A 13,111-nucleotide genomic window follows, 5' to 3' on the forward strand; every position below is an offset into this window, starting at 1 on the left:
ATATGGGTCTATAATCTAGACCATTGGTCTGCCGTAATACATTTTAGATGTGGAAACATCAAGAGATTGGAAACCCTTTTTAGTTGAACGTTATTATTTGCTTCATTTCTCTTATTAACCGTCTGTCTATTTATAAGCTACAAGTAGAAAAGTTGTGATTGTCATGTGAAAGATATTTATGTAGTATAATGCATCCTCCATGGGACACAACAGACCAGTGGTCTGGATTACCTATCCATGGGCCCTACTTATCATGATTTAAAACGTGTATGAGCTGTGGAAAGATGCAAGAAGAGTGCTATGATACGTCCACAGGACGCGGATTTCCCGCCAAAACCTTTGACAGGAAGCTACTGCGCAAGGAAGCTATGTGGGGCCAACGTGATGTTTTTGATAAATCAACTCCGTCCATCCGTTTTAATAGATCATTTTACGAAATATGACAAAAAATCAGGTGGATACAAAATTCAAGGAGACCATGCGAGAGGAAAAACTGGGGAAAGAAATGCCTACCGTTGAAACCATCCTACGTTCCACCTTAATGTTCATATGCCATCCAAACCGTTTATAAGGTCATTCCCACTCAAATGAACTGAAAACAAAATAAAATTAGCCTGATAAAAAAATTTTGGCCATACAAATGTTTCAACGGTGGTCGTTCAGTTCCCACTGTTTTCTCTCGTGTGGCCCACTTGAGTCTTGGATCATCCTAATTTTTTACTCATGACTTAAGATGAGCTCGCAAAACAGACGGACAGGGTGGATTTATAACGAACATCTAGGTGGGCCCCCACCTGCAGGGACTTCATGCGAAAGGCGTCCACGTACATCTACACACAGTATGCACATTTTTTCGGAAACCCACGGACGCGGATTAGATACTGACAGGTTGAGTAGCGAGACTCGCTACTTAAGTGACGTCACCAAGTTCTGTGGACCCTACTATGATGTATGTGTTGTATCCACAACGTCCATTCATTTGGAGATATTATTTGAAGGCATGACTCAGAGAACGATGCAGATCCAAAGCTTTAGTGGACCCCACCAAAGAAAACAGCGGGAAGATTGGTGGCCACCGTTTAAACCTTCTTAAGGCCCACCATGATGATTTTTCAAAATCCAACCTGTTCAAAAGTTAAAAAAGACATTAAAGAAGGGAAAACACAAATATCAGCTTGATCAAAACCTTTTGTGGCCTTAGAAATTTTTAACGGTGGTGTCACTCTCCTCACTGTTTTCTGTGGTGGGGTCCACTTGAGATTTGGATGTGACTCATTCTTTGGATTTTACACTAAAATGATCTCTCCAGATGGATGAATGGCGTTGATACAAAACATACATCATGGTGGGGCCCACAGAACTTGATGACGTCACTTCAGTAGCAGTCTCGCTACTCAACCTGTCAGTAGCCAATCCGCGCCCGTAACCCACACCACTGGTCGGAGATGGACCATGCGTCCATGCCTAGAAATCTTCCAGATTACTAAATCCCAACAACAAATGGGGACTTTTCTCAGGTGAAATGTTTTAAAGACACTTATTGTAACTATTAATATTTGAACGATTAAGATTGTCCGTCATGGTGATTGTCCGTCATGGTGGTACGCGGAGTATACCGATTGTTTGGAGTGTTGTTTCGGTTAGTTTGTAACCGCCGGGCCCACCTTGATGCATGTGTTGTGTATCCACCGTGTTGTGCATCTGTTTTCCCAGCTCATTTTAGGCTTAGGCTCAAAAACGAAGCATATTAAAATTGTTGGCACTCGGTTTATTTCTTGTCATGTGTAATGTCCATTAGCGTGTCATAATTGATAAAAAGTCTTAATCTAAATTGATTAACTTTAATCTCAAATATTAAAAGAAGTAGATACGTCTAATTTGAATATATATGATCAGATTATGAAAAGATTCATCACTTATTCAGCCACTTGCAAAATTTTATACGGGGTTCTTCTTATACGGGTGTTAATGCCAAGGTCGACATCGAACAATATATACTACTCTAATCTTCTTGCTCGTCAATTTGGATCAGCCCAAGGAATCTCTTATTGGAAAATCGCGAAAGCACGCAGAGATAAATCAAGCAAAGCATTCCAATCGTACAATCAAGCTCAATCACAAAGATTTCAAATTTAATGTGGAAAACTCTTACGGAAAAAAAATTACAACACAAAGTGACATTAATGCAAAAAATTACAAGAGAGAGATCACAAGATTTGAACAAGCATCGAATCATCAAGCTATGCGCTTGAAAACCCTAGGAACGAATTAGAAAGCTCTTGGATATACCTTATTCCCAATTACACCCATATATATATATAGTCTTTAAGAGAATTATAATCAAAATAGGAAACAAATCTCGTACTTATGTATTTCTGTGTAACTTTGCGCAACTGTTCGATGGCATCGAATATAACACCAAAACATTCCAGCGACTAGGCATGAAAAATCTGAAATTTTCCGATTGCACTTCGATGGGACTTTGATGTCATTGATGGCTCATTGACGGCATTGAACCCCTTTGATGTCATCGAGAGGGACACCTAAAATGTCCTACAACAAACATGGGATTTATGGATTTTTACGATGGCATTAGACAACTGTTCGATGGCATCAAGCAGCTCTCGATGACATTAAATGGCCTGTCGATGGCATCGACAGACCCTGTTGTTAAAAGATTTGAGACATCAAAAACATCCCCTTTTCATTTATTCACTAAACTTACATTCAACCTCCAACTCATTGACCAGTTGCGGACTTGGTCACTATCTTTTAGACTCTCAACAAAAGGTTTGACTCTATAAGTTCTTCTTTCATGTATCCCCTCTTTACCAACTATCCTTAACAGTTAGAGTCATTCCACTCCTGGCTGGAAAAACTATTATGAGACTTTTATTAGTGGATCCCATGAATTAATCATCAGCTGACTTTCTCCTTCCTCTAAAATGGAGAAACCTATGGCTGAGAAAGAGAAAGCAACAAAAAAAAAAAACACCAAAAAATCCACTACACCTCAATCAGCTGTGTCTCTTGCCCAGAGGAAGACACAATCAAGGAAGATAACTTCAGTCGCATCGATTGTCCCATCCCCAACACCAAAGATGGTCAAACCTTCTTTCAAGTTAATAAGAACAGTCAAGCCAGCTCAGCCTAAATTGAAGCGACCATAGTTCAAGGTCGAGTTAAGGTGGTTTCGACAACTGGTTCAATCCTATCACTTACAGCTCCTCTAACCGTTTTAATGATTTCTTATTTTTAGTGAAAAAAAAAGCTCGGTATTATTATCCTATAAAGTAAGTATAATGCCAAACCACATAAATCATCATGCGTTGTCTCTTGTTTTGGTTTAGCCTGTTGACTTTTGCTTAGTTTTTTTACCCTTATGTTTTGGCCTTGCGTACATTGATCTACTTATTTTTGAGACTCCACTGTGTGGTCCGTTTGAACCTTAGATCTGCTTATTTTTTGGACTCGTGTCATAAAATGATATGTAAAAGCAGATGATATACGTAGACAAAACACATGTACCCGTGTGGGGCCCACAGAACCCCTGCCTAGACCGAGTCCATCCAAGCAGGGGTGGGACGCAATTCGCCTCCCATGATAAGATAGTCCGATGATTTGCTACTACCAGACATTATCCCATAATTACATTTCATCAATGACATTAGAATTTGATTTTTAAAGTTGAATGCGAACCGTGGAAAATATCTTTTCATTGTTTTGATTTCATCTTCAGCAGTGCTGGTCACAATCACCTGTTCAGTGTAAATGGGCCTTGCATCATAGATTCGAAACAATGGATGGTTGAGATCATTGAACCACTCAGCAGGTGGGCCCTACTGTCTGGCGACACATGCTGAATCATGTGTTAACAGAGAACCAAATAGGAAACCGGACCCTGTCTTCTTCTCATCTTCCGAATCTCCCTCTCGACCGGATTCAACCGATCAATTCATGTGCCAGGTTGGTAAATGAACCGCTTGAGAGGGACGGTGCTTGGGCTTTCCAAGAATCTGTCTTACGTGCAGTAATGGTTTTACAGGGGTGGTTGGGTGAGTCATTAGGTTTCCATGAATGTGTCACTGATTCTCAAGTCGTTGCAAGTGTCTATCTATTTCATACACTTTTGGCCAACCTCATTTCTAAACTGCTCTCTTTCTGGGCCCATACATGCTAGAATGACCTCAGTCTTACATGTAAGACTTCTATTAGATGGGCCCCACATGATTATTGATTTGGATCTAACCGTTGGATCATTTGTACCAAATATATTTATGGTCCCCACCAAAATTGTAATTGATGCCTAAAGGGTGGTACATGTATGCATTTATTTCAAATAGACATGAATTCGATGAGTGTGGAGAATTCCCGAGTAATTGTGTAGAAATCTGAAATGGCTTTATTAATGCATGAATCAATCCATTATTCTGCAATTTTTTACTAACATCACACGCTTGTTGGGCCTGGCCCACCTCATCCAATTTCAAGGAGCAACTCTACACACATGCTATGTTAAAGCATGTGTTAGATAGTTGAAGTATGTTGACGGCTGTGATATGCTAGACATTCCCAAGATGGAAGGGTGTTGGTTTGTTATGATTTTGGGCTTACGTGGACGCAAAGAATGACATGTGTAAGCGTGGACACACTCAAACGATGTGTACATTAGAAGAAGAGAGAATCATTGGAAAGTGGAAATGTGAAGGTTGTTGCATGCATTTACGAAAGGAGATGCCTTCCTTTTCTTGTTTCACCCCCACTTTTCTTGTTTCTTTCCTTCTTTTTAGTAGTATAACACCCCCACTTTTCTTGTTTCTTTCATTCTTTTTAGTAGTATAACACCCCACCAGACAAGTGAAGCCCCAAGAAGGCCATGCCATGTTAAACCGTCCATCTGGTGGGCCACATTGTGGATGATTCACAGTCGAAAATAAGCACTTTGTGTTTTTTTTTTTTCCAACTTTTTTATATTAAACAGGAGGGAAAAGTCCTATTCAACATACGCTAGTATCATTCAATCAAAAAGGTTCTTATATGATCATTCTTCTACAAAAAATAATGAAAACATATCCAAAGAAGTTTTTATTCTTAAATCGACTAGGATTCCTCATATTTACTTTTCTTTTTTTGACTAACTAGAAACTCATCAAAAATGGAAATCACATCAGGTGACCGGATCAGCATATTCGTGCTGAATTGGATTGTTCAGATAGAAAGTGGGGATGATCTGATGGCTTTACATCCAAAACACCAGAAATATGGTTTTTTAAGGTTATCTTTAACCACAAAACTCGCCAGTTCTCGTCTACTATGCTCCACTTAATTCCAGTTTTTAAAACATTCGGAAGAAAATATCATAGCCATCGAATCGATTTCATTGATTTGAGTTATGATTTGAATGCAGGTAGGAGCTACTAGTATGATGGTCCCCCGAAGTTTATGGCAGGCCTATTGGCTTCATAAGCACTGGAGATGGTGATGGGTTGATCCAGCTGGGCTCAACTCCACCTGATTTGGGCAATGGTTAGGCAAAGCCACATGACCTGTAAGCTGAACCTGGGTCTGAGTCTTAGCCCTGATAATTAAGTGGGCCATAGGCCTTTATTTAACATTGGATGGTAGACAAGATACTGCACACGCCCAATTTGGGGTGGGCTGGAGCTGTATTCAGGTCCTATACTTATGCTGTTTTGTGAGAAGTCTCTTCATCTCCATTTCCAACTTGTGGCGATACTGTCTACTTCGAACACGGGACTCCCAACAACAATTCAGTCATTTGCAATAGGCAGTTTTTGAGGTATCTGGAATTCTGTTCTGCTGAAGGGTAGTATACCTGCAGTTTTTGCTCAATGTTACAGTTCTTGTTCTATTGCCAAAGTGGCATAAAGTTAGTATTGTTGGAAACATTATTCAGGTATATCTCCATGGAGCCCAAAATATGTAATCTATCAGGAATTGAGTAAGTCCAATAAGAATGGGGCAGTGGTGGGGATATATTTAAAGGGTAGTTTAGATATGGTATGTATCTAGGGATTTTAGGGGTAGAATTGGTTTTGAAGACGACAATCGTGGGATGACAACAAGATTTCTTGTTTTCGCTCTTTTAAATTTAGTCCCCCTTTGGGAAGTTTTTTAGTAGACTGGATGCAGCTGGACTTTGATTTAGTAAAAGGAAGTTGAAGATGGTTCATTAGGAGCTGTATTCACTCCCCTTCTTTCTTCATGTGATTTTGGCCATAATGCAATTTCAGTTACCTTTCTCGAAAGCGTATTTGGTATCTCAGTGTTCTAGCTGGGATTTGGAGCATTTGGATGGTAAGAAACAATCGGTGTTTCAGGAATAGAAAGGGGCTCTTTTTAGACATCTTCTCAGGCCACGAGGGACCATTCGCAAGGGATCTATGGGACTGGTTTTTAGGCTTGTTTAGTATTCAGTGGGTGATGCTGAATTCAGTTTTGGGTCTTCTCAGCTCGTAGCACAGGGGCAGAGTTGGAAAGAGAGGACGATTGTTATGGAGGTTGTCCTCGCTGGAATATGGTCTTTGTGAGGTGAAAGGAACAACTGATGCTTAACAATAGAAGCGGCACAGTGTAGGAAGTTTTTAGGAGAGCTAAATTGGAAGTCATGGGCTGGGCTTTGAATCTTATTTCTTTGAAAGACTGTCTTCTCTTTTCTGCTTCTTCGGTGTCCTTAAGTTTTTTTGGGTATTTTGTAGCTGTGGTTTGTGTGTGTTCTTTGCAGGCTGCCTCCGGCCCTGCTTGATTAATAAAACTGTCATCTTTCAAAAAAGAAAAAGCTCTTACAGTCACTGTTGTCTCAAGCAGCTATGAACATAATGTTGCTTGATGCTCCTAATGGAGAGAAGACTTGTATGTGTTGCAACTTGGAATTCTTACCATGAACCCTAAAGCCATGGCATGGATCCGTATGGCTTACTGTGGTTTGCATGCTTGTGTTATGATGACTGGACTGCTATAATATACCCTAGCACTTTTGCATATTCTAGGAAAGTCTAGGGACTTCGAGGATCTATTTGCCTTGCCTGATTTGTTTGGTTTTCATGAGCCTGTGTTTTTTTAAAGCTATTCAGCTTCTTGTGCAAAAGATGCAATTTCAATGCTTGTTTCTTAGATAGTTATAGTGGTTGGTTATATTATTGTTTTTCAGCCTTTGCATTCTTTATATTTTTAGGATACTTATGTTTCTTTCTAACTTTCAGTGGATCTTTTCTACTTTTTCTTGAAAAGTAATTAAGTTGTTGCCGGCAATGATTCCTGTTGAGCATTTCATTTCCTTGGGAGTGGCATGGATAACTGTTGAGTGTGAAATATTGCATATTTCTCCCTATTTATACCTTGGTTTTATAAACATGATAGTGCTTAATCGATTTAATTATGCATGTTTTCATGTGCAAGGTAATTTTGAGATCTTAAGGTGAAATTGATGCCAAAAGGAAGATTTATGCCTAAAATATTACTAAATAAAGATTTGGATATTTTCAAGTCATTAATGAAGAATTCATATACCAAAGATCCAAGAAAATCAAGTGAGGAATGAAGAGAATCAAATATTTGAAGTGAATAAAAGGAATCCTGAAATTGTCCTGAAAAAGCATATTCTGAAACTCTGAGTCTATTTTGAAAAATTGCGCAGAGTGCCTAAATTTGAGGCGGTTTAAATGCCGAGCCTATTTTGAGAAACTGCGCAGAGTGCGTAAATTTGAGGCGGTTTCTAGATTTTTCCAACTCAGTACAAAAGTTGGAGTTCCATAACTTTAAATAGAATTCCTTAGGATGCTCCAAAGCATCTTCTAGGGTTTGGAAATGTCTCAAAGAGCATACCCAAGGGTGGAGCAGCTGCCTCTTCTTCCCTAGTTTATTTTTCATGCTTTGTTTAAGAGATTTGGTTTCATTCATGTTTATGATTGGCTAAACCTCTTAGCTAGGGCTAAGAGGTAAAGCTTATAGCGTGTTTGGATGTTTATTTTGCTTTGATTATTGGTCTTGTTGAACTTCTTTGATTTCAAGTTTGATATTAAGGGAATATTTTCAATTTTCTATGATTTATTGTGACTCAAATTATAATACATGTTGTGATATCTTTGGATATCTTCTTTTCCTGTTTTGAGATGGTGAGATTAGTAAATCTCGTTGTTCACCATCGTCTCATGGGCATGGTAGGGTATGGAATCCCTTCTAATCATCACAATTCTCTTCCATTGAAAATTAGGTCAATGAAAAGTTCATATTTGATTTACTTATTTTTTCTTCCAATTGGATAAGATAGGACTCCAATTCCAATTGTGTTCCTTGAATCAAGTAAGGTAGCATCTTGATAGCTACAAGTGGATCCTTGGCATCCTAATTTTCACCTTTAAATTCATAAGTTTTAATCAACATTATTCACTATTACTCTCAATTATTCAGATTTCAATTTAGATCTTTTTTTAGTTCTAGTTCTAGTTATTTTCAGAATACGTACGAGTTTAGTTCCTGTGGATTCGACCTCGGTCTTACTAAGTTATTACTACATCGCGACCCTACACTTGGGGTTGTGAACAATAACTCTAGCAAACGCCACTGGATTTCATGGCCATTTTTGCTTTTTCCTAAGTTAAATTGAATATTTCAGTTTTATTTTTATTTTTATCAATTCAACACTTAATACTCTCCTTGGTTTTACTCTTTATGTTTTTCTTCTTTTCGTTTCTTTCATCTTTTTCTAATTTTTTTTTCTTATTCTTTTCTTTTGTGTGTGTGTGTGCGCTTCATGTGTATTAGTTTTCAATTGCATTGAATTTATACTTCTATTTTGGCAGATAAATCTCAAGCGTGCTCGAGGTCTTGCGAAATCACACATTCTACACTTAACTGTTCCTGGTGCAGTTTATATATATATATATATATATATATATATATATATATATATAGGGTTAGCTTGTTAGTACACACCCATGTTAGTACACGCACCCCATGTTAGCCACCCTTGCTAGGGATCGATACCAAGTGCAGTTTATTTTATAAAGTGTCATTGCTTTACTGATTAACATTCTACTTTTTGGAAGCTAATCCAATGGATTGTATGTGTTATTGCTACAGGATCTGCGGATTGCAACAAGGAAGAAAACATTTTATCTTGGGAAAGATTCGTAAAGCTGCGGATCCATTTTGGTGTATCCCTGGAGGAAATGATTGGTGGGGAGAGTTCCAGTCATATGGTATTTGTCTCACATTTTCTAGCATATGTTGGATACTATTTGTCTGAGTTCTTGGGCATTGTTATGTTACTAGTGATAACATATGCCTTAATGGTTGGTAAGTTACTGTCCATGCAGGACATGCATACCATGTCAAATGTGGGTCAAATCAAAGCACTGAAAAAATGGGCCCCAACCATGAAGATTATGTCATACAAATCAGGTCAGTGCACCATAGGGAAAACGGTGGACTATTTAACTTGGATCTGCTGATGATTCAATTCAACATATTGTGGCTTGCCTATGAGTGAACTCGTCTAATTTTTATGCCAGGTGATCTTCTTGGCACACCTGTTTCATGGCTTGGATGTTGTACACACATGACACCTGGCATTTGTGCTAAGGTTGATAGTACTATTCTGTCTATTGCGGGTGTATGTGATTGTTCATCCTAATTTCTCAATGTTCAAACTAGATTGGGGACTAGAGCTGTACACGAGCAGAGTTAGCTCGGTAACTCGCTTGACTCAGCTCAAAAAAGCTCGACTCGACTCGGATCGAAACTTTGTTTGAACTGAGTCAAGCCATTTTTTGGGAGCTCAGAATATTTCGAGTCGAGTCTGAGCTGGACCTAGCTTGACTCGGCTCGACTCAGTATTGAGCTCGACTCGGTTCAGACTCGACTCGGATCGAGTTTTAAGTGAATATATAAGGGTTTAAAAAAAAAAAAAAAAAAACCTCATTCGCCCAACCCTACCCATTTTGCCCAACCCAGCAACCCTAACCCATTTCTCCCTCCCTTTCGCCCAAATCGCCCGACCCTAACCCATTTCTCCCTCCCTTTTGCCCAAATCGGCTATCCGTTCGCCCAATACTCTCGCCGTTCTCCACCGCTTGGTGACATTCCTTCTTCCAGCGTCTGTCCGGACGATCTCCTCTTCCAAAGCCAGTCCTCTCCTCCACTCTCTCCATTTTTTCCGGCGAGTAGCGTCCGCCCGAGTAGTAGGACACGTCCGACCAGCAACCACTGGCCGGACGAACCCATCCGACCAGCGCGACTCAAAAACTCAGTTCGAACTCGACTCGAAAACTCAGCTCGAACTCAGCTCAGACTGGACCGAGCTACTGGCCGAGCCAAGCACGAGCTACTGTTCCAAGCTCGAAGGTCGAGCCGAGCCAAGCACGAGCTGAGATTCAAGCTGTCCGAGTCGAGCATGAGCTGGGCAAAGCTCGGCTCAGCTCGACTCGTGTACACCTCTATTGGGGGCTGAGAGTGGGATGATCTCTCTCAAATACATTTATATGCAAACCATCAACCACAACAACAATTCAGGTTCACTCTTCATGATTTGTTTTCCAAACAGGTTAAGGATCTTCTAGAGTTATATGCAAAGGAGGATCATATTCTTGTCATGAATAAACCCCAACAACTGAGAGAGGTGGAAATCTTTGTTTCATTCAAGGTACAGTCTGTGTTCTAATTACAGGTTTGTATTTGTTTTAAAAGATTTCACAAATCAGTCTGGCAATCGAACTCATGAGGTGGCTGGATTAGTCAATAGCCCTGAAATGGCCTGAAGCAGAGGCCTGTTCACCAGACATTCCACAAAAATCATAATTTGGTGAATCTGTTGAAATGGTGAAAAATGTAAAGCGGTGCAGTAGGAAATGCTGAAAAGTTGGAAAAAGTTGATATTTGAAATGTAAAGCAGTGCAGTGAGAATTGATGGGAAGTTGGAAATTTTTTATATTTATTTAGTTTATTATTAGAAGCCAAAATATGCACATTGGTGGAGGAAGCCAACACCAAATATCTGGGACAAGGCTAAGATGATAACAATCATTATTGCAAACCAAAGTTATCTAATAAATTAGAAGAGTTGCAGGCTGTAGTTGACACTTCCCCTAGAAGCCATGACATCAAGCATTTTACGTTGAGGTCGAGGGTACAAAATGCACAGTTAAAGTTATGGTTTGGTAGTGAGGAAATGTGAAATCTAACATCAGTCTAATGAAACAATGAAAGAGGATTTCACTTGCTAGAGGGCCATCTTTCTTCCACACTATGGATTTGAGGATCTATATGTAACTTCTGTCAAGAAAAAGACACAAATGAGAGTGAATAAGTAGCAAGTCTAAGAAAAGAGGAATAGTCATTTACAACCATAGCATGGTAAGCTTACCAATCTGTACCATCTCTCTGCTAACGTGCCACATGTGTAGGACATCCAAGCCATGCACAAGGTGGGCTCTTTCTATGTTTCCTGGCACAAAACTCAGGCTGCGTCATACCTTTAGACTGGATCAGATCACCAACTGTTCATTCTGATGGTGTGGGCCAACTGATCTTCATGATGGGACCCACCTCTTTGACAGCTTGGGTGTCCTTCACACATTCTATGCAAAGCAGGAATCACAACAGGACATGCTTCGTTTGGGCATTCTATGGTTATATATATGATTATCCCTCCGTCCCTCCCTCCCTCCGTGTGTGTGTGTGTGTGTGTGTGTGTGTGTGTGTATAAAAATGTGTGTATAAAAACATATTCAAAGAAGTTTTTACATGTAAATCGACTAGGATTTCTCATTTATACTTTTCATTTTTTTTTTTAAATGACTAACTAAAAACTCATTGAAAATGGAAATCACATCAGGTGACTGGATCAGCATATTCCTGCTCAATTGGATTGTTCAGGTAGAAAGTCGGGATGATCTGATGGCTGGACATCCAAAACACCTGAAATATGGTTTCCTATGGTTGTTTTAACCACAAAACTCGCCAGCTCTCGTCTACCATGCTCCACTTAATTCCAGTTTTTAAAACATTCAGAAGAAAAGAGCATAGCCATCAATTTTATTGAGTCGAATTATGATTTGAATGCAGGTAGGAGCTACAAGTATGACGGTCCTCCGAAGTTTATGGCAGGCCTATTGGCTCCATGAGCACTGGGGAGGTTCAGATCATGCCCTGGTACAGCTCAGGAAGTCTCTTTTCGAATTGGAAGGAAGATTTAATGATTTTCTTCAGCAGTTGGAGGGATCTGGCTGGGATATCTGCAAGATCAACCTCAAGGTGCCAAAGGAACTTGTTATTGAAGTAACTGCACCAATGAGTTTCCCCATAGACCAGTAATTGTGCTGTCCTGTCACTGCTTCATGCCCTGCAGAGTAAATGCCGCTGCTGCTAACTTGGCCCTGTTTAAATAAGGGAATCTACAGGCTGTCAAGATTACTCATGATTCACCTCATGGACCAAGTACCTTTGATGACTGCCTAGTGTAACTGTATGGTCAATGGTTTTAACTGGGTGGGTGTTTTTTTTCTGCCTTATTCAGATTCCAGTGTTGATACATACTGTAAAAGGTGATAATGTTTTGAAAGAGGAATGATCAGGTGCTAAAAGTGTACAATGAAAGCTTGCTATGGGTGAATCTTAGCCATGTAATGTTAGCAGAGTGTGGGTGCATGATGTCCCGTCACTTTCTAAATAGTTACTCCAATCTCATTCTTGCTATATTCTGTTCAAAGATTGATTGGAAACCAACAAAATTATGAACAATGAGCTTCCAACATATATTTCTCATGCCATATCATTTCTCATTTTCAGAAATGATATCGTGTTTGTTTGGCATAGCCATCTCCACCGTGATAAGATGGATAAGAAGGTGATGCAAGGCAGGCATCAAGACCTGCTTTGTTTATTTGTCAGATCTGTCTTGATGATAAAGTGGATGGTAATGGCTTGATCCAGCTGAGCTCAACTCCACCTGATTTGGGCAATGGTTAGGCAAAGCCACATGACCTGTAGGCTGAACCTGGTTCTGAGTCTTAGCCCTGATAATTAAGTGGGACAGAGGCCTTTATTTAACATTGGATGGTAGACAAGATACTGCACAAGCCCAATTTGGGGT

General features: G+C 39.7%; 1 protein-coding gene across 1 annotated transcript in view; it reads left to right on the top strand.

The window, feature by feature from the left end:
* LOC131252530 (protein root UVB sensitive 5) overlaps positions 1-12,727 on the top strand; it is a 66,832-nt gene extending 54,105 nt beyond the window's left edge. Inside the window, exon 17 of the mRNA XM_058253109.1 lies at positions 12,085-12,727. Coding sequence (XP_058109092.1) covers positions 12,085-12,333 — 249 coding nt within the window. The 3' untranslated portion in view covers positions 12,334-12,727. The remainder of the gene's footprint in view (positions 1-12,084) is intronic.
* Positions 12,728-13,111: the final 384 nt, after the last annotated feature.

The sequence above is a fragment of the Magnolia sinica genome, chromosome 8 (assembly GCF_029962835.1).
Source record: "Magnolia sinica isolate HGM2019 chromosome 8, MsV1, whole genome shotgun sequence".
Classification (NCBI taxonomy): Eukaryota; Viridiplantae; Streptophyta; class Magnoliopsida; order Magnoliales; family Magnoliaceae; genus Magnolia; species Magnolia sinica.